The sequence below is a fragment of the Podarcis pityusensis genome (genome assembly GCF_964106645.2).
Source record: "Podarcis pityusensis genome assembly, chromosome: 9".
NCBI lineage: Eukaryota > Metazoa > Chordata > Lepidosauria > Squamata > Lacertidae > Podarcis > Podarcis pityusensis.
The window spans coordinates 60,653,695-60,679,264 of record NC_138034.1 but is presented as its reverse complement, the minus strand read 5'-3'; the positions used below and the strand labels follow the sequence as shown (position 1 = coordinate 60,679,264).

The 25,570-nt window shown below is 41.6% G+C and overlaps 1 protein-coding gene across 3 annotated transcripts in view; it reads left to right on the top strand.

Moving 5' to 3' along the window:
* The window catches only part of CCSER1 (coiled-coil serine rich protein 1), a 701,360-nt gene extending 685,641 nt beyond the window's left edge, over positions 1 to 15,719 (top strand). For 2 of the 3 annotated variants that reach the window (XM_081020752.1, XM_081020751.1), the window contains one exon: positions 9,058 to 15,719. In XM_081020752.1, the coding sequence (XP_080876878.1) occupies positions 9,058 to 9,543 (486 nt within the window). In that variant the 3' untranslated portion in view covers positions 9,544 to 15,719. The remainder of the gene's footprint in view (positions 1 to 9,057) is intronic. The other variant, XM_081020753.1, reaches the window with a different exon arrangement.
* Positions 15,720 to 25,570: the final 9,851 nt, after the last annotated feature.

Sequence of the window (25,570 nt, the reverse complement as noted above, 5' to 3'; positions counted from 1 at the left end):
ATATCCAGAGATTTAAAAGCAGTTAGGTTTAAAGCTTAATGGATATTATAAGGTAAATTGAAAAGAATATTCTATCCAAGATTTGAGGACATTGACTTATTAATAAGACTTTGTAATGAGACAGCTTTGCACTACTTTCTGATTCTACCGGCTGTCTGACTTGGGCGCCTGACATACATTTTGCTAAATCCAGTATTAAAGCTTCAAAACTGTGTTCTTCCATTTCCAAATGAAAGGTGTTAAATGGAGGTTATTTTTCAATTAAGCCATTTCTCTTTCAGAGAAATGTATGACTGGGAGACAGACCAGTAAAATATCTCTCTCTCTTTCTCTCTTTTTAAGGGACATCCTTACAATGGCCAGAGCCTGTAGAAAGCAGAATCGAACTCCCTTCTTGTCAGCTGATGAGCAATCTAAATTCAGTCTTGATTTTTGCAGAGATTGGCTGCACCAGTGATCTCCCCACGGGAAACTCACTTGTGCAGCTGAACCAACCATGACTGAACTCCCCACCCATCAGTTGATATATGGGGAGTTCAAATCTGTTTTCTCTGGGGATTGGCTGTATAAGCAGCCACCCACCTTCATCTCTGCTTACCCACAGACACCTAATGATGTCAGGTGTGCAGCAGATGGGCATTATCTGGGCAAAGGCAGATTTGGGGCAGCATGTCTGGTTCTACCACACTGGGTGCTGAGCCTGGGTGCTGCTGCAGGGAACTGCAACTATAACAATAGTGAATTGAGCGGAACAGAAGGCAAGAGGTGGGGATTTTCGCCTCACACAGTGCACTGCTGAAATTTGAAAAACCAAAGTCTGTGTCTAATTTGGGGGAAATGGCCTTGTAGGCAAAATGGAGAGGCAGAACAGGTTAAATGTGCCCCACAGGCAGAGGCTCCCCACCCCTATCCTACGAGGTGGTGTCAACTGAGATTATAATCTTTTGTATTGCTAGTGAATGGCCAGCTGGCATTTCCACAAATCACTGAAGATGCATGTCCAATGGATTTTGATGACTAGAAGTAGTAATGGGGTTGATTTTTGAATGGGGGGGGAAGGGTGTGGAAATGAATGTTTCTGATTTGGAATCCTCAAACCCTTGACCTTAGTTTTCACCTCTTCCCTTGCCACTCAGATATACTCGGCACCAGCAGTGATGGGACAGTTGGAAAGGGCCTTCCATTGTGCTAAATGCTACTGCAGAAGCATCTTAGGGACCATGCCCCCTGGGAATATTTGATGTTAGTCATACTCAGGAAAGACCCACTGAAAGTAATTTACATGACTAACTTTGGTCCATTCATGTCAGTTGGTCTATTCCGAGTACAACCTTGTCAAGTACAACCAATTGTTTGTTTGTTTTGATAGGTGGTATTTGGGGTGTGTGTGTGTGTGTGTGTGTGTGTGTGTGTGTTGGCTGCTGATTAATCATTGATATCTGAAAGAAGGCAAGTCATAATGCCAGTATTATTATTTTGACATTAGATGAGTGTACATATTTTATGCCAATATGCAGGAGGGATGTCTATGCCTTATACCAGTTCAGACCGCTGGCCTTTCTGTCTCAGCATTCTCCACACTGACTTGGCAGTGGCTTTCCAGAGTTTCCAGATAGGAGCTTTTTCCAGCCCTACATGGGGATTGACAACTGTGCTTCCTTAAGAACCTTTCCCCAACAGATGCCAAAAAATCTAAAGTACTTGCATGCTAAAATAAGTTTTCACATTCAACGTGTAAATCTGATTTTTTAAAAATAAAATAAAATATTGTGTTCAAAATTTCGGTTGTGAATTGGGAAATTTCAGTAAATTTAAAATATTTTTGAATATTTCTCCCAGTTCTGGTTTCATTTGTGTCTAAATAGCCTAACTCTGTTAGGCTCATTGTAAGTCATTGTGAGATAGCTTTAGTCCAGTAATAGGAATTCTGAAACCTGAAGCCTTGCTTTAGCTTGGGAAATTCATGTTACTTGGTTAAACTTTGCTCATAAAGCATTTGCCGGAGGATGATTAAATGGCCAGATTGTTTTCATTCTTTCTTCAGGGATGTCTTGCTCTCAGTCATTTTGTCATAAAAATTAAGAGCCAAATCAATTAAAAGATAATTAGGGGGTGTTATTTTCCCCTTTCTTGTCATAAGCACACAACTTGCCCTTTTTGTAGGTCTTCTGATTTTACGGTTGTGGAATTGAACATTTGAGCTGAGGGATAGTTCCACTCATTAACATGACAGCTAATGAACAGGTCTTTGCCAGCGTATTCCTTTATCTGGATCCCAACAGTTGTTCTCTGTCTGGGATGAGAAGCATGAACATCAGCAGTCCATCAAACCATGTTTAGAAGGGTGAAGGGGGAGAAGGATGTTTTATTTAAAAACACACACACACAAAACACTATACTATGCAGGGGTGAGTATTTCGAGCAAATCTGTTTCTTCTAACCTCCCCCCACTCCCTTTTACAATAATCAGTAGCTTTCTTTCCAAAGGTCATTCTTTGAACTGTTACTAGGAATTTGATTTTGGGGATACAGTCCTTGAAAGTAGGTTAATAATATATGAATAAGTGCATTTGGTTATTATCATTTTTCTTGAAGTGCTTTTAAATTATAACGGCAAAAACAAAGGGCATGATCCACCTTATTTTTAGGTCATTATTGATCTTGTTAATCTCACATAAAGGAGACTTGCAACTGCTTTAACTTTGGGTGGGTTACACTCATACCCATACATATGGGGCTGAGTCAATTGTTTAAGACCACCTACAAATGTCCAGCTGATATGTTTAAATCCAGAGTGTAGCTCTTAATGCGGTTTGGTTAGGAGAGAATATCTGAAGATGCCGTCTACTAAGTCAGAATATTTGCACATGTCCTTTGGATGTTTGTACATGTACAAGCATTTGTTCATATAGCCTCTGACTCACCAAGGTCTCGGGCAAAATGTCTTTCCCAGGTAGTTGTGGTCTACTATCTGTTGATACCAGGGACATGCCCAGGGACTTTCTGCATGCAGAAGCACTCACCCTCCCGCTTAAATGTGATGCAATGCAAGGAGGTCAAATTGATAAACAGGGCATTAGAGTTTATGTCAGTGATGATGATATCAATGAGTTACGTTGGGCTATTTTTGAGAAAAGTGGCAGATGTGTGCATCACTCTCACAACATTCTGATCATGCCTCTGACTGCTGGTGGATTTTGTAAAAAATATTATTACTGCTTCTCTTGCTTGCCTTTTAAATCCTAGTGCAAGACATAAAAATATTCTAATCTTTCTTTGAATGCTGGGATCCGACAGAGTTTGGGGATTTGCAGTGTGACGAGTTATGAGAAAGTTAATTTGAAATGTGATGACAAATAGCAGCAATAACATCCCACAAAATTTCCCCATTTGCTTCAAACGGTGAAAATAGTTGGAAAGATCTCCAGGTGCCTCGAAGAAGTCAACGTATATTAGTGAAAATACAAATAGCAGTGCATTTTTAAGAGGAAATATATTAGAGCTTTCAGCGTTAATCCTTTAAAGTCCTTGTTGTTTCTCTTGGTATTTGTTAGGGTAGAAGCAGGGGACCTTTGAACCGGTTGCATGAGACCTGCTTATCTAGGAGAGGTTCCTGTGCACCTGGGGCCATGTTTAGTTGACCAGACTATGATGGGCAGTGATTGAGACCCATATTACCAGCTCCTACTGGTACGGATGAATTTTCTGCGTGGTTGCTTGGACAAAACTGACTCCATGGCTCCATGTGCCAAAATACCTATACTTGCATATAGTGAGCATAAAAATGCATATATCTGTGAGATTTTCATATACAAATGCATTATGTAAGGCAGAATCATTTAGGGTGCAAGTAGAAAAATAGGTACCGCTTTATAGCGGGAAGGTAAACGGTGTTTCCGTGTGCTGCGCTGGTGCTGGCTCGCCAGAGCAGCTTCGTCACGCTGGCCACGTAACCCGGAAGTGTCTCCGGACAGCGCTGGCCCCCGGCCTCTTAAGTGAGATGGGCGCACAACCCTAGAGTCGGACACGACTGGCCCGTACGGGCAGGGGTACCTTTACCTTTAAGGCAGAATCGCATTCAGAGCTGTGTTCTGTATTAGATTTCAAGCCAACTCAAAAGGCATGGGAACTACCAAAGAGTAAGTAACTCATCTGTGTTCTAACCTACTAGTCTGCAGTTCTAGTGGGTCATAGCTTGATCCAAGGTGGGTTGCTGCAGAAGCACTACCACCATGCAAATATACAATAAAAGATTAAGAAATGGCTCTCCCAATGTCTTAAGTGGGTCCTGGGGCTGAAATACAATTCCTGTAACCCACTTTGTGCCTGGTAAGTTTTGTTAGGTGGTGAATCTGCCATCTCCTGGCATACTTCCAGTGCTTCACCATATGTGATTTTGATGTACTATATTTTTTTTACCAAGCATGGAGGGTATTGATGGAAGGCAGTGTTAGCTGATCAATAGGAGCAGAATTCAGGTGGTTGTAAAAAAATGCAGTGACGGTATAGGTGCATCCTAAAATCAATAAAGAAGAGTGGTTCTTAATAAACTAAAATGAAGAACCATTACCCACTCCAGCTAAATCACATTCTGTGTTGGATCGTTCGCAGCACTGGGAGCTGGTGAGCATAAAACCAAGATGGTGCAGAAATCAAGCAGTTGACATAGTAAGAGATGGAATATAGACCAAGGAGCTGATTTTACTGATTGGTAAATTAGAACAGCAGTTACATAAACTGCCAGGGCCACAAAAGCTGCTTGAAATCATATAAGTATGGGAAAGTGTTGAATGGTTTCAGTTTTGTCTCCCTTCTTGGAAACATGTTAGATACTTTGCCTTCCTAAGTGGCATGCTGTTCTGGCGATTTTTCAGATTCAAGAAGTAAGTCAAAATGTGTGAACTTGGAAAGGTATGATTGAATGTACTTTGGTGATTCTTTGGGGGAACCTTATGAGGGTCACATGTCAGTGGTTGGCAGAGTTAGAGGCAGCAATGGGTGACACACTAAATGTTTTACCTTTGTATAGTAGACTAGTTTCTACAGACTCTATCCCCCATCCAGACAAGCAAGAGGCATTATCAGAGCGCTAGGCTACATTCCAGTCAGGCAAAAGCACTCAGGGTGAGAGGCAGGGCCAGTGGTGTGTGTGTTTCCCCTGGGAGAGTAGAGGGAGAACTCCATGGTCCAGACAGACTGACCTGGAAGACTTTGTCCCCTGTGCTGAGGTTTCCCCAGTCCTGTTCCGCATATTAAGCATTAGGCTTAATGTCTTAAGGAAGAAAAGGAGATAGCAGTAAAAGGAAAATCACAATAACCCTTTAAAAATGTAGAGTTCTCAACATCATTTTAGGCATGATTTTAGTTTCTCACAGGATGAGATCCAGAGTCCCCAGGAGTGGAACTCTGATCATGGGCTACTCCTGCTTGAAAGAAGCCATTTGTGCTGGTTCTTCTTCCTGCCTGCAGACCCCCCCCCAAAGTTGCTCCATAGGCTTAAGACTTATGTTGGAGGTGGTATGGGAGGCTGCAGGGAGAACTCTCAGGACTTCCTCCAGCAGTATTGCTTTTCAGCCTTTTGGCTAAGATGAAGTGTAGGACTTTCTCCAGCAGAAGCTTCTGCTGGATCTCAGTTCCTTCTGCACATGAAAACAGCCCTTCATTTTGCAGAAAGAAAACTGTAAATAACCCAAAACAGTTGAAAGGAGTTCACTTTTGAAGACCACTCTGGGTTGAGGACTGAAATTGTCTGCTACTCTCCCAAAATGTTAACAATAAAAGATATACAATTTTCCTCCACTACACAGTTGTCTTCTGGGTTTTTCCCCCTGGATGCTTATTGCAAATGTTTGATCCATTTTGTTGTCATCAACATGTTATCTCAACCAGCAGGACCTGTCTATTGCAGTACTTTTCATTTTCTTTTGATGTGGTTGTCCCCATTTGCCTCCTCTTGCACCTTTGCTGCTGCTCATACATTTGTGGTAATGTTTGCAAAAGCAAAAAAGAGGCACTGCAGCTCCCAATTGGGTCATCTGCCTAGGATTCAACTGCCCTCCTGCTGGTCTTCTCATAGAGCAGGCTTATTTTACAGTATGTGTAGAAGAACACTTCTCGGTATGGGATATTTCCACACACCCTTTACACATATCTATCCCACTAGGTTAATTCCAATGAAGTGCAGAATATGCCAATTTACATGGAGAAAATATCTGGAGTAGAGATATGATTAGCTAGCATTTATCCACATTCAACAGGCTAGAAGTAGGCCCATCCAGTTGTCAGGAACAGGTCAGCAATAAAACACCTGGCATCAGTGAAGTTAACTCATTATTCAAAGAAGTCAAAACAGCTCAGGCCTCGGGATCACTGTCCAGTAAGTCTTCTCTCAATGAGGCAGTTGCAAGGATTGAAGGTCCCTGCCTTCCTACTTCTCTCTAAGACTCCTCCCCCAACAACCTGTGGCTCCTTTTCCTTGTCTCTCTTTGCTCCACCCTTTTCATTCCTCTTTGTGTTTTGTGAGTCTGGGGGGTGGGTGGAAGAGAGACTCCCTGGCTTCTTAAGCAGCCTGCTTCTCCTCTGCCTCTTGGCCCCCCTCTTCTCCAGCCTCTGCTTCTGCCTTGTGATTCTGGATTGCTCTCTGCCCCAGCCTTTCCCAACTCACTAAACCCTGTTGCTTCATTAGCTTCTGTTCCCTCTGACCACTCATCATTGTCCCACCACCAATCTCTTGGCTTCCTTGGGGGTTATCCAGCTGGTGCCTCCCACTTCTCCCCTACATCCAGCTAGTTCATTACACCACTAGACTAATTGAAACTCTTTTTTCCTTCCCTTGAAATTGCTCAGCTTTTTCTGACAGTGAGCATCTTCAAAATAAGTCTCAAATTTTTATGTTAGGCAAAATATAGCAAGGCTTGAAAGGGCTGGTTTGGGGAAAGGCTATTGTTCAGTGGCAGACCACATGCTTTGCTTCTGGAAGGTCCAAAGTTCAATCCCGGACATCTCCAGGTAAGACTGGAGAAAACTCCTGTCTGAAATCCTGGAGAGCTACTGCCAGTCATTTTAGACCAACCTTCTCTAGGCCTGTGACCAGCACTTGTTTCGGGCTGCAACTCCTATCATCTCCCATCCAGGGTGGTCAATTGATAATGGGTGTAGTTCAACATATCTTTAGGGCACTAAGTTGGGGAAGGGTGTTGTGGTTAATATGGAGCTAGATGGTCCAATGGCCTGACTTGACATGAGGAATATTTCCTATGTGCTTGGATGAACATTCTTGATAGTTTTACCAAATTGCACCAAAAATGTCTACTGCAGCTCCTTAGAAGTGACTGCTCCACTAAAACATACCCAGCTCTGCAATGAGTGTGTGCCCTTCACTTGCCCAGTGCTTCCAAAATAAATAGCTGTTAATAAAAGCTAAGAAACAATAGAAATAGAAAACTTACAAAGCATGCAGCTTTGGGGAACTCTGAACTTCAAGCACCGCAGATCAAAGCAGCTTTTGTGGCTTCCTTAGATTTAGTTTCAAGTGGCCGTATCTGGGTTCTTAAAAGAAGCAGAAATGAACACGCCAAAGACATCCACTGTGCCGGTTTGCACTGAATCTAGGCTAATATTAGTTGGGTTTTTGAAGTATATGTAAATGCCAGATTGAAGTAGTAAACAAATTGGGAAAGGATAGAACAAACGTCTAATTATAGTGCCTAATAACTTAAAGGACAGAGTACAATGGACTCCTGTTACAGCTAGTTCTCACACATGAACTGGAGCTTTAAAATGGTAACGTTACTCTAGCTACTGAAAGGAGACAAACTGAAATGTGCTAATTGCGGTGCGAGTTATGACATACCTTTTAAAGAACTCCCTTGAAAGTTTGCATGGTCTGCATCTGGGGAACGAAGCATATTTAGGCTTCTCTCTGTCACTTCTTTTTTCTCTCAGCCTTTCATGCATGCATAGTTTAAGAGATTAGCATGAATAGATTTTCGAGTTGCGTGTATGAGAACCTGACATTGTGCATTGTGCTGTGTCTTTACAACAGAAGAGAAGCTTTGCTGGTTGAATTTTACCTTTCAGCAGATGAGTTTTCTTTCTAAAAGGAAGGTTTTTAATGTGTCTTCTCTTGGGGGAGAAACATAACTGCAGGGGTGGGACGGAGATTGCATCCTGGTGCTTCTTTATAATTTAATATGGGTCAGCTTTGTGTGCAAGTGAGGGTTTTCCCTGGAGAACATGGTTGGTACTCTGATCTCAGCTTTGGACCTGTTTTATTTTACAAGGAGGAGGGTGGGCTCCCACTTCGCTGTGGCTCAATTTTACTCCTGTTCAAGAATTTATCAGAGTGATAATCATGCCATCATGAGGGTAGGATGACTGCTGAGAGTACTTTCTCTAATAATGTCACTAATACCTGGGGGAAGAGCAACATTGGTGTGAGAAGTAGCCTGGCCTACCTAATTACTTTCCTTAGAAATTCCATATAGGAAGCTGCCTTATAGCAAGTGAGATTTTTTTTTGTCACCGAGCCTGTATTATTTCTGTGACACAAACTTTGGGAAGAGGCATAGTTCAGTGGAAGAGCATCTGTTTTGCATGCAGAATGTACCAGGTTAAATCCTCTAGGGAGAACCAGGAGAGCATCTGTTTGAAATGTTGCAGTGCCACTGCCATTCAGTGTAGACAATGCTGAGCTAGATGGACCAACAGTCTGATTCAGCATAAGGCAGTTTCCTGTGCTCCTAAGACTTACCAAAAGGTCCCCTGGGTCTGAGAGGGAGATATTTCACATGTTACCTGATCCTGGAGTTATAGCATGCTCTCTACCACTGAACTTTCACAGTGACTGCAAAAGTCCTCCATCCTTTGCTTAGTATGCCTAAGGATTTCTGACAGCTTTTGATATTTGTCTAAATCAGCCATCGGTGAAAATGCCTAGTCTGTTGCAAAGCTGCAGACATTACAGGGAACATTTTGCATCCTCCAAGCTGCCTTGCTGTTAATACGTTCTGTTACTAATATTTCATCTCCTCCCTTTTTCTGTTTTCTTTGCCCCAGGCTACATATCTAAACAAAATGGTGAGCCAAACTCTCAACACAAAGGACAGAAAGTCAGCACATACACCCACCGAGGACCATTTTAGATATTTGCCGGGCAACCAAGTAACCTCCCACGAAAGCAAAAGCTGCCAGCTGTCAAGTGTGTGCCTCAGCAGCCTCCTGAAAGAAAAAGAAATTGTGGAGGTTCTCAAGCACACAAGAGAGACTTATGAAGCCCTGACTTCAGAGGTCAGCCAGAACGGCTTAGAAGGAGAAGCGCAAAGTGGCTTGAAGCCGACAGCCAAGGCCGAGAATCTCCCTGCTTTTCCCGGGGCTCTGAAAGATCAATCTCCTGTCCCTCGGCAACATTCCACTTTCATAGGGAGGCTGGGACAGCCTCCGAGAGGACCAATCTCCTTACACATGTACAGCAGGAAAAACGTTTTTCTTCACCACAACCTTCACACATCTGAGCTTCAGACTTTGGGCCAGCAAGATGGGTAAACAGAGTTGGCAAGTATTTATTGAAGACAGAGTCCTACATTTGGCTTAAGGGGCCACGATGCTAATTTAAAACTGACTTTTTAATTTCTCATCAGCTGCTACCTACATACTGTTTTGAAATTAAATATTGTTGTCTATGAAATCTAGGCGATCCCTGTAAAGTAAGGACTGGGAGTGGGGAGGTGGGAGGCTGGGTGGGGGCGGGGGAGGCTAGCATGACTTAAATGAGTAGTTGAATGTCTTGCGGAATTCACCCGAGTGTGAAATCCTGGATTTAAGGAAGTTGGTGACAAAAGCTCTACTGGCTTCATAGTGAATGGATGGGACCATCTTGATGGAACGTCCAAAAGACGCCCAACGTTTGTGTGTGTGTGTTTCCCTACCGTCAATCACTTGCATACCTAAGATTTCTGAACGCTATGTCAAATATAACATTCTGTTCTTTTAATAATGTTACTGTGAAAGTAGATGTGAGGAATGAATAGAGAATTTAGTAAAAGGGAAGAAAAAGAAACTCCCCCAATGGTACAAATTCAGTCGAGGAGGTTTGGTTGTATTTTGGTTTCATTTTGTACAGTGAAGCTTTTCTCACTCATCATCAGACACAGCCTGGTTGCCCTTTCCATCTTGGGCAAGAAGCATAACAGTTTATTGGGATACTTGAATGAGGTGATGAGCCTCCTCCCCACACTTAGAAACCTTTTGAAAAAACCTAATGCAGCTGGCAGAAAGTGTGACAGAATGTCCCGATCCTTTGCACAGCTTATTCCCTTACATGAGATGGAGCAGTGGCTGCCTACTAGAATGGTTTTAAAAGAGGATTAGACAAAGTAAAGCAAGGTTATCAATGGCTGCTAGTCATGTTGGCTATGGTCTCTTTCCACTGTTGGAAAGAGAGTTGCTGGGAATCACAAGAAGGGAGAGTCCTATAGCACTCAGGTCTTGCTTGTGGAAATTACTTTACCAGGGTGATGAGTGGATTTCCCACACCAGACAATGTGTGTCCAAGTGGAAGCTGACCACTTTGTCATGGACAATACCGTATGCCATGATGGTGAGTAATATACAATGTCTTACTCAAAGCAGTCCCATTGAAATCAATGGACAAGTACATAAATTTCAGTGGGAAAATTCTGAGTATGGCTTAGTTGGATATCACTCATTATTCAGGGATTGATATAATATCTGTAGTGGGATACTACTTCAGTATTTGAGGCCAAGTTCTAGAGTTAGTTTGCCAGGCTTTTTCATTATCTCTTTAGTTACACTTGTTTGGCTAAATCAGTATGTCAGTAAAGAGAAACGGGGGTATTGGATGCCACCAAATTTAACAAAACAGTGGATTTCGAAAGCTGCATTTGCCATTGATAAACCAAAATGCTGTAAGAGAAGAGTGCTTTGCAAGGGGCCACATAATTGTCTTTTTAGCATCATATCATCATAATGGCATACATCTTTGTTTTTAACAAAAAACATCTTCATTTTTAAAAGAACCAGAAATGATTCCACAATAGCATACAAGGTCTTTGTCAATGTCTTTATCAGGCTACTTAGTTAAGGTGGCCAAAGGTGGCAATAAGGAATGTTAAGCTTTGTTGAAAACATTGCATTAGATTCTCACCCCAACTGTTCTATATTCTGTGTTGAGAAGCAGGTGTGCATATTCAGATCCCCTTGCGTATTTTGAATTGTGAGCAAAAAAGCATTATGTGGAATTTAAAAACACACACACACACATACATCTAGAACCTGTTTTCCAGCTGACATGACCTGTGCTGCATTGAATCGTTCTTTGTACCTTTTAACCATGGGTCAGAATATTCAGTTTTGTCAACAGTCACCAACTGAGAATGGAAATGGGATCCAGTTCATCCTTTCACCAACACCAACACCACTCCTGGCTAGGTGATTGGTGCTAATAAACCTGCTCCCGTTGAGTATGTTTCTTGTATATTTCATGTGGAGCTCCTTATACACCACAGTTCTATTCATGTGTTTGGATGAATGGGGGGGGGGAGCTTAAAGGGGGTAGGAAAACGCACACACATCTGCTCCCTCCATGGCTCTGCACATGCTGGCTCATCTTCTGAACTTCGCATATTGTGCATGAAGAGGCGGAGGGAGATTCTAACAGTGTTTAGCTAACTGTGCTTGGAGGTTTCCTTGTCCCCGGGGACTCTTCATTATTCAGTATGCCAAGTATCAGAACACAGGAAGATGTGCAGTAGAGTCAGCAAGAGTTGGGCCACTGGGGGCGGACTTTGTACTCATGCCTGCTTCCCACTTTATGTATTTGGAGTGAATGCATGAACACTTAAACAGAGCATCATGTGCTATCCTCAGTCTGGGGATGTAGAAATTGGGATCAATGAGCTTTGATATACCAACACAACTTAAGAGCTCAAATTGGAAATGTTTGCTGGAATCAAGAATCATACGAACAGATTGGCAAGATGTTTCTAATTCTAAAAAGCAAATTTTATGAAATGAAACAATATGAATAATGCTGAAATTAATGTTCCAAGGCTGCAAGGCTGTGCCTTGGAATGAGTCCCATACAAAAAAAAAGTGACGCTTAGACTAAGTCTGTGAGTCTGTGTAGGATCGGTGTGAGAATATTGAAAATACTTGATGACAATTCAAGTTACATACTGTTTTATCAACTTGATGGGAAACATTCATTGTAGAAAATCTGGCAATTGCTGTGCAGCAGAATAATTTAAATAAGTATTGATAAACTTCTTACATAATGTATTTCTCTTGGTCACATTCTGGCTACGATTGTTAAATACAACTCTATTGTATTTACAAGGATGCAAGTCCCATTTTATTGAATGGAGGTTATTCCCCTAGTAAGTGTATGTGGGACTGCTGCTTTTGGACCGCCAACTTACTAGGGAATGAATGCCACTGCACTTCTTGAGAATAATTTCTGAGTTATATACATTAAAATGGCGCTGTGAGAATATGAACTCCCTTTGGGTTTTCAGAGATGAGGTGAAAGAGAATGGTTCAAATATTGCAAAAAAAATCATTCCTTCTCGATCAGATGGTGTGTTACGGTGTGGCTACCACATGTTCACTTGAGAGTATTTTTGGAGTCAGAGTGGCGTAGTGCTTAGAGTGTTGAACCTGGACCAAGAAGAAGAATTTGGATTTGATATCCCACCTTATCACTACCCGAAAGAGTCTCAAAGCGGCCAACATTCTCCTTTCCCTTCCTCCCCCACAACAAACACTCTGTGAGGTGAGTGGGGCTGAGAGACTTCAAAGAAATGTGGCTAGCCCAAGGTCACCCAGCAGCTGCATGTGGAGGAGCGGAGACGCGAACCCGGTTCCCCAGATTACGAGGCTACCACTCTTAACCACTACACCACACTGGCTGTGTGGTGCCAGAATTAGGACCTCTACTCATATGAGGCTCACTTACTAGCCTTCGGCCAGTCATGCATTCTCAACCAATGCAACCTTTGCAGGGTTGCTGTGGGATAAATTGTGGCATTCGTTATAAACAAATAACACATTCTACAAAATAGAGGACTGCAAAAATGCAAATGCAGTTTAAGCAGACAAAGTGATTATGATTTAGATTCACCCATCTAGATCAGAAAGCGTGGCCTGGTCCATACCTGTCATGACGCCACTCTGCTCCACAAGGCAGCATAAAAATCAGTGAAGTGTATAGCATGATTTCAGTGTTCAGTTTCATGTTTTCCTCTTCTGTTAATGAAACAAGTAGACTGAAAAATATATTGGCCTACTGTTCATTACGGATTTCAGTCTCAGTTGTCGTAAGAGTTGCCCTATTTCAATTCTGCCCATTTTTTTATTATCATTCCATAATCAAAGCAATTCTTTCCAGGATTCAAATGCACTATTCTACAAAAATAAAAAATAAAGCTGCATCTTCCATTTTATACATATATAATGCTTGTTTATTTCTCGGCTAGGCACTGTTTGGATTACGTTTTGTAAGCGGGGGGGGGGGGATAGCTGTCTAAAGCTATGAAAAGGAAATTTCAAAATGCTGCTATTTTCTTGACGGAATTTTTTTTTAAGCTAAAAATTATTGGTGAACAATTAAAGCAAGGGATAGCTGCTAGGCTTTTATCCACTTGTAGCTGTTTTGTATCAATATTTTTAGCATTGTTATAGGACTTCTTGTAATACAAACAGGCTGTTTTCCCTCCCACAAGGGTGGCAGCTGTGTACAGTGTAACGGTACCTAAAAAGCAAAGGTGCTTTTGCAACATCCTCTTGTGTATATTGTAACTCATAAGACAACCTTGTGGAGGCATTCTTTCAATGAATGGATTCCTTTGTACTGAAATCTCTAGTTTTCTAAGACAGTTCTCTGTATAAAAATGATTTATACATCTTTCCAAGGCTGTACATATCCAACCTTCTGACATCACGCAAGGGAAAAGGACTTCTTATTTTTTGGCAGAAATGTCTCTCTCTCTTTTTTTCTTTTTTTGGAATATGTCTATAAAACAAAAGCTTAAGTCTTGTAAAACCTCTAAGGCAAATTGCTTCTTCCAGAGCTGCTATCAACGAGTGTGACTTCCAGATCACAATGGCAATGTAATTGATATTTTAAGGAGAAGGGAATCCTTCAGGGAGAGAGAAATGGGTTTCATTTCAGTCAAACACCCTGCATTTCCCCCCTTTCTAAAAGCAAGAAAAGGTCCGGTGCAGATTCTAAACAATCTTTATAAATTAGAAGCGTATCACCACCACCACCACAATAATAATAATAATAATAATAATAATAATAATAATAGGAGTTATTCAGTAAACTCTATGGTGCTACCAGTAATGTATGCTATGTTATAATGGCTTCTAGGGCAGCATACATCCTTACTAGAAAAGTAAGAGTTTATCCTGACCATGTCTGACTGAGAAGACCTTAGTCATGACCTACTTACATCCCACTGAGTGACTTCTGCTAGAGCCTGCCCACTGAAGTATATGTGTAAGCAGAGAGTCAAAAATAGTTCATTCATATTTAGCTTGCCAAGCAGTGCACTGGCGTACAGGTGAATTTATTCTAGCTACTACAACTAGGATATGCATAGCAATGGATAGATCAAGCTAGGTCCTTTTCATGTCATGTCAGCTTTGCTCAATCATCAATTCCTTCGGTCCTCATTTGCTATGCAAAGGAAAGCACACACAAAAACCCACACACACAAACCCTGCATGCAAATTGTACAATTAGTATGCACTTTGCCCGATTCTTCACCTGCAGGAGAAACGATGGATCATAATAGATAGGCCTCTTTTTTCAACATTAGCAATGAGCAACTATTTCCCAGGTTTCAAGCCCATTAAACATCACTTTCCAAGAATTCCAGATAATGTTTCCAAAGCAAAAAATAAAATAAGGCATGTTGTTCTTAGGTGATTGTCAAGGAACTGCCATCAGTGCCGGAGGGAGAGAGCAAAATCCAGAGGGATTCCGGAGAGCGTCCCGGGATTGGGAGAGGCAGCCCATCTTCTGGGGGAAGAGAATCAGCGTAGCACCAGTGGAGAAGGGGGGCAGATGGGGGAAGCGGCGAGGCGGTCCCATGACTCCTTGCCGGGGACCAGCGGGGAGAGTAGAGGTCCTCCGCTGCCTACGCCCTCCTTGCGCAGAAGGCTTTCGCGCAGAGAGAGTAGGAGGAGACTAGGCATCAAAGAGCTTCTTTGCTGGAAGAAGTTTAAGAAACGCCCACTGACAGATTCTGCCAGCGATTGAGACAGCCACGGGTGAGTGGCTGTCCGGACAGAAAAGGTTCACTCAGGCAATCCAGCCAGGTGTTTGCACCGGCTTACGCACGAGCAACCCCTAGAACCATTACAGTGATGTACAAGCCTCATATGATCTCCTTTATTTCAACCCATCTATCTTTCCCGAAAAGCCTTCTGCCTAATTCCCCAGTCCGCATCCAGAAAACGAAACCAAGTTTCAGTATGCAATACTGCATATACTCGTATTCATTTCTTATTACCTTTAGGATTCCCTTTTCTCACGTGCTCTGTTGCCTTCCTCCACTGTCAAAATAAAGAGACTGTAAGCTCCTCGAGGGCAGGGACTATTTTTTATTTTATTTTTGCTTATGTTACCCTGTGAAGTGCAATGTAGATTGATGGTTGTGCATAAATATTAAATGATGCTAATGTGGAGCCACTGAGGGGGACTGATTGTTTCAAAGTTTGTTCAAGCATTACCTGCATTTTCATACATATAGAAAGAAAATAGATTTATACCCGGGTCAGACTATTTGTCCAGTATTGTCTTTTATAGGGGTGCAGAGGCCCTTTTAATGTCGCTGGATTACAGCACCCATCATCACAAACATCTGCAAGGTTTCCCCAGCCCCTGTTTATGCAGACTTGCCATGGCACTCCAAAATCTCAAACAGAGCTCTTTTTAATCACGTTATACCTACTTCTTTTAACTGGGAGATGCTAAGGACTTACTCAGAGACAATCTGAATGCAAGGCATGTGCTTTACCACTCGCCAGTGCTCCCAGCCACCCAGGGAAGGTTATAGATAAAAAAGAATCCTGTGTGGCCTAATTGCATGAGCCATCTTGCAGATAAATTCTTAGACTGAAGTATAATGGTTGTTTTGGTATCGCAGCATCATGACCGGCCACCTCACACTGAGTGCTGCAGCTCATAATTGGACAGATGATTTCTTAATTATTACACACATTGGGTGGGTGAGTGTTTAACTATCGTGGCTGGCACTTTAGAGCTCACGAATGCTCCCCACCATCACTGTGGTGGCATGTGTACCATGGAAGGTCTCCAGCCAAGCAAAGAGCCTAAGAGACGTTTGCCATTCAGATTTAGACTTCCCTAATGAAAATTGGATTTCATGTAGGGTACCAGGCAACAACAGAGACCCACCAGACATTATAGCAGCATTTCCTATTATACAAACTAAACATACTAATTGATTTGGACAGCTTCATAATGTGATTGTTTTACCCTTTGAGGATTTAAAATGGCTTGGTCACCACCACCCTTCACAATCTTCCTTTCTAATAGTACTAAAAATGGCTTGGGTGATGCTTTGCTGTACAGGTGCAACAACATGTGTCTCCATCACAGTTTCTCCTCAGTAAAGGTAAAAGTATAGGACCCCTGGATGGTTGAGTCCAGTCAAAGGCAACTATGGGGTTGCAGCACTCATCTCGCTTTCAGGCCAAGAGAGCTGGCGTTTGTCCACAGACAGCTTTCCAGGTCATGTGGCCAGCATGACTAAACCACTTCTGGCACAACAGAACACTGTGACAGAAGCCAGAGTGAACAGAGACGCCGTTTACCCTCCCACAACAGTGGTACCTATTTAACTACTTGCATTGGTATGCTTTCGAAGTGCTAGTTTGGTAGGAGCTGGGACAGAGCAATGGGAGCTCACTCTGCCGCGGGGATTTGAACCACCAACTTTCCGATCGGCAAGCCCAAGAGGCCCAGTGGTTTACACCACAGCACCACCCACATCCTCAGTACATTAGCCTCAGCACTGGATGCCATTTTGCTTTTGTCTTCTGCAGCTGGCTATATGATTGGGCCCTTCAGAGGGTCTTTTAACGATTCCCCCCCCCCAAAAAAATCTGTCAATATGTACACAAAAGGAGGCAGAAAGAGCTGGTGGGCAATAAACACGCAGCTGGCCCCCCCTTACACTTGTCTTGCTAAATTGTCAGGTTTTGTTTTCCACTCCGTTTCCTTAAATAATCCCCTACACTTTTTTTCATGCTTATTATCCTATTATAATAGCAATGCTATACCTTGACACAGTTTTCCCCATCCTCTTACCCATAATATTCTCCAGGTTGCAAAAAAAGAAAAAAAAAAGGAAGAATAAATACAAGTGGGTAACTACTGATATTTCCAGTGTCATTAAACCAAGAAACAAGACAAAACATTGAGCTCGAAATAAGTGAGCAACAGATGTTTTGCAGAAGCCTGATGGAAGGGATAAGAATGACAGATTGGTAGTTTGTTCTCCCTTCTGACGGTAGCAGCACAGCATTGTTCTCAGTCATATGCAATCAAGCGGAGCTTATGAGACATCATGTTCTAGTAAATTAAAAGAAGCAAAAGAATGCTATGACTTAAGGTGGGCGGTTATCTGTAATAGGGATGCATGAGCAATTTGTTGTCACCCAACCTTACTCCTATCTGAGAGCAAGAAAAGCGATCTTCAAACGGACACTAATGATAATTTAGCTTTAGGGTGGGAAGGGAGTTACTACAGCCAAAGCTGTAGTATTAATCTCCTCTCCCTACTGAATCTAGTGTTTTTGCAAAGTTTCCTTCAGGAACCAACTCGCTGAGAACAGGATTACCTTTTCACTTTATTTGAGATCAAAGCATCTGAGGATAGAGTACATTGGGTAAAGGGAAGTTGCATTGGGGGAGGGGATTAGAATCTTCTCCACCAGACCCTTTCTTTGACTTAATTTATTCATATTAAATTTGTATCCTGCCCTTCTTCCTAAAGGAGTCCAGGGTGGCAAACTTCAAAGTCAAAGCCGTACAATTTAAAATAAACAAAAACATATTTAACTCACTTTGAAAACAATTTTAAACCATCTGAATATAAACTAAAGATTCTTAGAACATCTCAAAACATGTAAAAGCAATCACATACCCTCCCAGTTCCTAATTTCAAGGTTGCCATAGCCATCAAATGCCTGGGGTAAAACAGAAATGTCTAAATCTCTCCTGGGAGTCAGTAGCAAGGAAAACAGACACACTTCACCAGGGGCAGCATTCCACAAATGGAGAGCCATCACTGGGAATGCCCTGTCACAGATCAATGACAAACAGGCAGCAGCCAGAGGCAACTAGGGGTTGCGGCGCTCATCTTGCTTTCAGGCCAAGGGAGCCAGCGTTTGTCCACAGACAGCTTTCTGGGTCATGTGGCCAGTATGACTAAACCACTTCTGGCACAACAGGACACTATAATGAGTGCCAGAGCACATGGAAACCTCGTTTACCTTCCCGCTGCAGCAGTACCTATTTATCTCCTCCCGCTGGTGTGCTTTCAAACTGCTAGGTTGGCAGGAGCTGGGACAAAGCAATGGGAGCTCAACCCATCACGTAGACTCGAACTGCCAACCTTCTGATCATCAAGCCCAAGAGGCTCAGTGGTTTAGACCACAGTGCCACCTGCGAATGTAGCTATCTATGGGCTCATGCACATCTTTGTCCCATGATTTCTAGGCAAGGGTCCAATAGGTTTTTCTTTTGTCCCATGACTTTCCATGGGAAAACACACAATTTACTGCTGAAATGGAACCTACATTAGTTGGGTTTTCTGCGGGTTGATGTTTGTTCCGATTTAATAGTAAGCCACAGGTTTTCCTGGGGAAAGTAGTGGGACAAAAGAAAAACCTCCTGAACCTGTGCCTAGAAATCACGACTAATGGAACTAATTGTGGGACAAAGGGAAGTGTCCTCTGGGTAGCTAATAGCCATTGATTCCTTACCTTCCATAAAACACACAGCACAATCCTATACATGTGTACCCAGAATACAGCCCCTTGGCTTCACTGAGACTAATGAATTTATTATGGCAAAAAAATTGGCATAAACATTTATGGACTGGACTTTGTCAGATGAATTATGTGTTAACCCCGTTTTGTTAAAAGCATTTTCTGCCTGCCAAAGTTCTACCTCCTGCACTACTGAAAAAGCAGTGCCTTTCTTTGCATCTGATCACTTAAACTTTCATACAGGGTACATATAAACAGATAACAGTGATATATGGGTGTTCTGTGTGGTCACTTGGGTATATTACAAGACATTTTAAAGGAGGGGAGCAGAAGGTCAAACAGATTTCTTAAGCCGCATCACAGAATGGTGTGAACAGTATAGATTTCTTCTGAACACTTTGATTTGACAATATTACTTCATATTTATTTTCTTTAGAGATTTTTAAAATAAAAGGTCTAAGGGTTTTCCAACATGTTTCATTAGAACCACTTCCACAGAAGTTATCTGTGGACTGCAGTGTTGCTGTTTTTGAAACAACAGCAAGCATCTACAGTACAGTAAAGATAAATTGCTTAAAATTGGCTACCCAAAATGGTTTTACTTTTTTAAAGTGGTTTTGCTTTTCTTGATTAACATCACACTTGCTATACCAGTCATGTAAAACTATGCTTGGATTCTCAGGAAAGTGTGCATAGGATTGCAGCCCTAACTTATCAGCACGGCATGTCTTTGTCCTCTCATTCCATTTTAAAACTTAGTTCTTAGCTGAATGCTATATAAAAATTAGGAGCTACTCATTCTATTGACTTTTAGATAGCATGTTCCTGCATGGTCTATTCAGTTCTGCAGTGGGCTAATACTCAGCCAGACTGTTTTCATTTTCAGCATGGCTGTTCTATTGATTTAACTGCGTTTGAGCACTACACACAGCAATGGACTCTCAACTTACTGTTCAGGGGTAGCCAGAAATCTAAGACCTTCAGGATAATACTCTGCAAATACACAATGAAAATATATGACTTTTTGAGAACTCTAAAGTACACTAAGGATTTGAATTGCTAGACAATGACCCACTTCAGATATATGCTAGATAATTCTAGTTGTGGTTATTCCACAGACTGAGAAACAAGGGTGTGACAGAGGGGACAGAAAGTTCAGCCTTGTCCTTCAACCTTACATGATTTCAGTTCTATTAGGGGACAAAACCCAGAAAGGACTATTCAGGGTTTGGTTTTTTGTAAACCTCTTTGACGTTTCCCCCCTACAATCAAGTGGTATATAGATTTCATGAAATAAACAAATGACTATGGCACAGATAGTGCAAATTGCCCAGAGATGGAAAGAAGATAAAGTCCCTTCCAGTGAAGAATGGAAAATTAAATTGATGGATTGTGGCAAAATGGCAAAAATGACCGGAAGAATCAGAAATCAGGAAGGCTAAAATTTCAATAAGGAATGGGGAAATTTTATAATTTATCTTAAAAACCATTGTAAACAGCGAAAAATGTTAGTAGGATCGGAATAACACTTGTAGTTTAAAGGTGATTTTTGGACATAATGGAGATGTAAAAGATTTGGATTCTCATAAAAGATGCAGGAGGAAATTATTAGCAATAGGGCCCACAAAGGGGAGGAGGGAATTCCAGGAGATTCGTTGGAATCTTGTCTATGTTTTATGTTGGATATGTGATTCTAAAACTTTAATCTGAAAACCAAATAAATAAATCTATAAAAAGGAAGTAGTGCAAATTGCTTAAGGACCCATGGCAGACGTGGGACTTTAATCAAAGACCAAAGGCCAACATTGCATTTTATAAGGTCTCGAGACCCACTAAAATTTAAGAGATTCTTAAATTTTCCATCATTCATTCCACTTCTCTCCTTCCTGTTTGACACAAGCTGCTCTTCATTATGTAGCTGTGCATGGATGCTTAAATAGGAGGACCTGTCTCAAATGGGTATCATGTACCCATCTGCAGATAACTGTAGTACAGATACACTAATCCACCACCTTCAGTTTCACATTTTTCTAATATTTAGTTCAGTTCTCCACATTAGTTTGTTGTTGTTTTTTAAGTCCATATGTAAATTCATTGACACTCTGGTGTGCATTGCTCCTTGTAACATTTTTGTATGAAATTTTGCTTAATATTGACTTTTTCTGCAAGCATTTTTCCCTTTAGAATGCCGCATCATATTATTTTCCCAATCACATGCATTTAATGCCCCTACCCCCCTAATACATCCATTTTGATACATATTAGCTGGCTGGAGAACTGCATCACCAAGTTCTGAGAAGCACAAATTTCAAAGGATAGCTGTGTTTAGGTCTGTAAAAGAATCTAATATTCCCTCAAAATTATGAATGGGTCAAATCTTGAACTGAGTGTACTATTAATATATGAAGTGAAGCTAAAGTTGACTTTCAGATGTCTTCCGGATCTCTGAATTGTTGCATCCTAGCATTATCAGTATGATAACTTTTGCCCTTTTAAATCTGTTTTAAAACCAACATTTCAAAATAAAAAATGCAAATAGAAGGGAAAGGCCTTGTAGCAACTGATATGCTGTATGACTTGATTGTTTAAGATGCAGCTGAGATGCAGTGACTTAAAATATGGACAGTAAAACTAGAGAAGTTAAAATCGGTGGAAGTTTTAACACTGATTTTAGATGGCCATAGGCTGAATGAAGCAACTTCACCCTGGTTGTTCTATGAAGGAATGGGAGCTTGTGTGTATGCAGAGTTCCACGGACATCAATGGCTCTCCATTCACTTCATTGGAAAAGCACCTTCTGCGTGTAAGCGTACCTGCCCCCTCTGGTGAAGAGAATGGGAACAGCCATTTGTATAGAAGCTCCAAGAGCACAGAAAGGGGTCTGGCCTGGCACAATTATACGTAAAAAAAAAAGCATCATATTGAATTCTTCCGCATCTGAAGAAACAGAATTAAATGAGTTGTTTTAAACTTTTAGTGAAAGGATAAAACTCTAATCATGGATTTCTTTCCCTGGCATTATTTTATGGATCATTTAGTTATTATTATTATTAACAGTTGGTATGAACTTGTAAGTAAATGATTATCTGTCAATTATAGTCTATTCATGGTAGGTTTGAGGGGAGAAAACAAAGATGCTATTTCTGGATGTTCAAAAACAAAGTTTCTGTTATGATAATACCTGATTGTCAAGCAGAACTCTGGCATTCATGTATTACAGGGTGGTTGTTGTCATTTTTCTGTTCTAAATGGCTTTTATTTAGTTATTTTTTCTTTTATCTCAAAATGAAAACTGTTTAATAAAAATTCTGTACTACTTTTGTATTGCTCTCCTTTTTCTCTTTCAAATAATTGTGATTGCAGAAGCATAGATTCAATGAGTTAAGATGAGAGGCATTGTGTGATGTTTGGTTTTAACTTTCAGCAATAATTAATGAAGGAAGACGAACAAGGGACACCATAGATGATCCCAAAGTGTGCCACTCTAAATGAGGCTGTCCAGCCAGTTGCCCCCCAGACAAATTCATGAAACATCATAGATGGAACATACAAAAGAATCATCAACAGCACAATCTTATCCATGTCTACTCAGGAGTCCCACTTAGTTCAATGAGGCTCGGTTCTAGGCAAGCGGGTATAGGATTACATCCTAAGTATAATCAAAGTGATACGTCTCTCTCTTTGAAATGTAATTACTCACATCTGAATGTGTTATCTGACGCCTTGATAACAGGCATATGAAAGTTCTATGCAAGAACTTTACACATTGTTGTTTAGTCGTTTAGTCGTGTCTGACTCTTCGTGACCCCATGGACCAGATCACGCCAGGCACTCCTGTCTTCCACTGCCTTCCTCAGTTTGGTCAAACTCATGTTGGTAGCTTTGAGAACACTGTCCAACCATCTCGTCCTCTGCCGTCCCTTTCTACTTATGCCCTCAATGTTTCCCAACATCAGGGTCTTTGCCAGGGAGTCTTCTCTTCTCATGAGGTGGCCAAAGTATTGGAGCCTCAGCTTCACTAACTGTCCTTCCAGTGAGCTGATTTCCTTCAGGATGGATAGGTTTGATCTTCTTGCAGTCCATGGGGCTCTCAAGAGTCTCCTCCAGCACCATAATTCAAAAGCACCAATTATTCAGCGATCAGCCTTCTTTATGGTCCAGCTCTCACTTCCATACATCACTACTGGGAAAACCATAGCTTTAACTATATGGACCTTTGTTGGCAAGGTGATGTCTCTGCTTTTTAAGATGCTGTCTAAGTTTGTCATTGCTTTTCTCCCAAGAAGCAGGCGTCTTTTAATTTCGTGACTGCTGTCACCATCTGCAGTGATCATGCAGCCCAAGAAAGTAAAATATCTCACTGCCTCCATTTCTTCCCCTTCTATTTGCCAGGAGGTGATGGGACCAGTGGCCATGATCTTAGTTTTTTTGATGTTGAGCTTAAGACCATATTTTGCGCTCTCATCTTTCACCCTCATTCAAAGGTTCTTTAATTCCTCCTCATTTTAGAGAAGGAAAACTCTGATCCTAAATCTCCAGTGCCTTGTGGCTATACTCATCCATGAGAAAGGCTTTGGGAGTAAAAGCTGAGGAAAAATTTGTGCCTGCTGCCTTGCAGGACATCTTTGGAAGAAGAAAAGGCTAATAATTGAACCCTACACAAATCTGGAGTTGAGCCCCCAAGACGGTTGGATGGTACCTTGTACACCACCACTCCTGCAGCCAAGCTGGTGTCCCACATATTGCTCTGCTTTCCTTCAGATCACATCAGCAAGGCCAAGAGTGGGGTCTTGTCATATGGGCAGTGCAGGGCCTCCATACACACAGCCCAGACTTGTGCTTTGGAGAAGTCACTTCGGTGCCGCTAATGCAGCAAAAAACAACGTGGGTGACAGCAGTTATGTGTTACTGGTCTCTGCAGCCACGGCATCTGGTGCGATTCTCCAGCAGTTTGACCACCCCAGGAGGTGCACTCCATTAGAGATAGATGGGTGCCAGTGATGACAAGACCACACGTAAGCCACCATCTCATAAAGCAGTCATGAATCTGCAGGTGTCAACCCAACCTAATTCAACAGGCTTGCCAGACTTGAGATATAGTAGGGGTAGCCAATGTGGTGCCATTCAGATGTTGCTGTGCCTCAACTCACATCAGCCCCAGCTTGCATGATCAGTTGTTGGAAATGATGGGAACTGCCATCCAACAACATCTGGAAGGCACGGTATTGATTACCCCTGAGAGATGATCTATCCCAGTGTTTCCCAACCTTGGGTCTCCAGCTGTTTTCGGACTACAATTCCCATCATCCCTGACCACTGGTCTTGCTAGCTAGGGATGATGGGAGTTGTAGTCCAAAAACAGTTGAAGACCCAAGGTTGGGAAACACTGATCTATCCCAATGGTGCATGTATGGAGCTCTACTAAGCAAAGAGCTCTATGTGAGCAGAAGCTGTCCTAGGACTCAGCTATACAGCTGCAAATAAAACATTTTAAGTGTGTTTTAAGTGCAATATACAATGTGACACTAGATGGCGATGGTGAGCCTTATGGAAAATTCAATGTATTTTTAAATATATTTTTTTAAAAAAAACTTTTTCAAAGCGGTTTTTATATGTCTCTAAATTCCACCCTGGTCTTCCTCCTTCAGAACACTGAAGCATATAAAAATGGCTGGGATATTGATTTGTTTTTATGGTTCTCAAGGACAGCACCTTAAATAATCCACCAGTCCTTTTTAATAAAGCAAATATCCAGGCTAGATATTAATCTTCACATTCTACAGCTGGTAGGCAGCTGTCTAGTAAAGTGACATTTGATTTCAATTAATTGCTATATTTAAGGGAACTTTGGGGAACCATACTTTTAATACAAAGGGATTTGGGTTGGCTTATTTTCCTCACTTGTTTGTGTTAATCTTCATAGTAAGGTTAGGAAACATTGGCTAAGTTTATAAGAATGTTAATTGGTCTGCCCCCCCCCCCCAATTCTCTTTTATTCTCCACTATAAATAACTATGGGTTCATTTACAAGCACTTCCCATGTCTAAGTACTCAATAGAGTGCTGCAAAATGAACCTGCAATTTAAGTGTGAAAATCAGAGCCCACTCAGAAAATAAGGCCTCTAACCTATTGTTCTGGTTTCTAATTTAGTTCCCAGTTACATTGTGCTCATTTGAAATGGTTGTGTTGCTGGAAGCACATAAATCATTTGGTCTCACTTGTGAATATTGTTTAAGCTAGAGGCGGGAAAACATTTTTCACCCCCAAGTGCTAAATTTCTGCATAGGGTGAGAAGCAAAAGCAGGGAGAGCAATGGATGTGGCTCTTATCTTTATACAGCAGAGTCCTCCCCTCATGTGTCTACATTCCAAGCAGCATTGTGTATCATGCACAGTGTCCAGCTTCATTGAGCAGTACAAGGACCATCGAAAACCAGGATCAGTAAAAAGTATGGGGTTCTTTTTTAAAGGAGAGTTAAGCTCCTCCTTCCCTGGAAGTGTCATGGTGACCTGGAGAGTTCCAGAG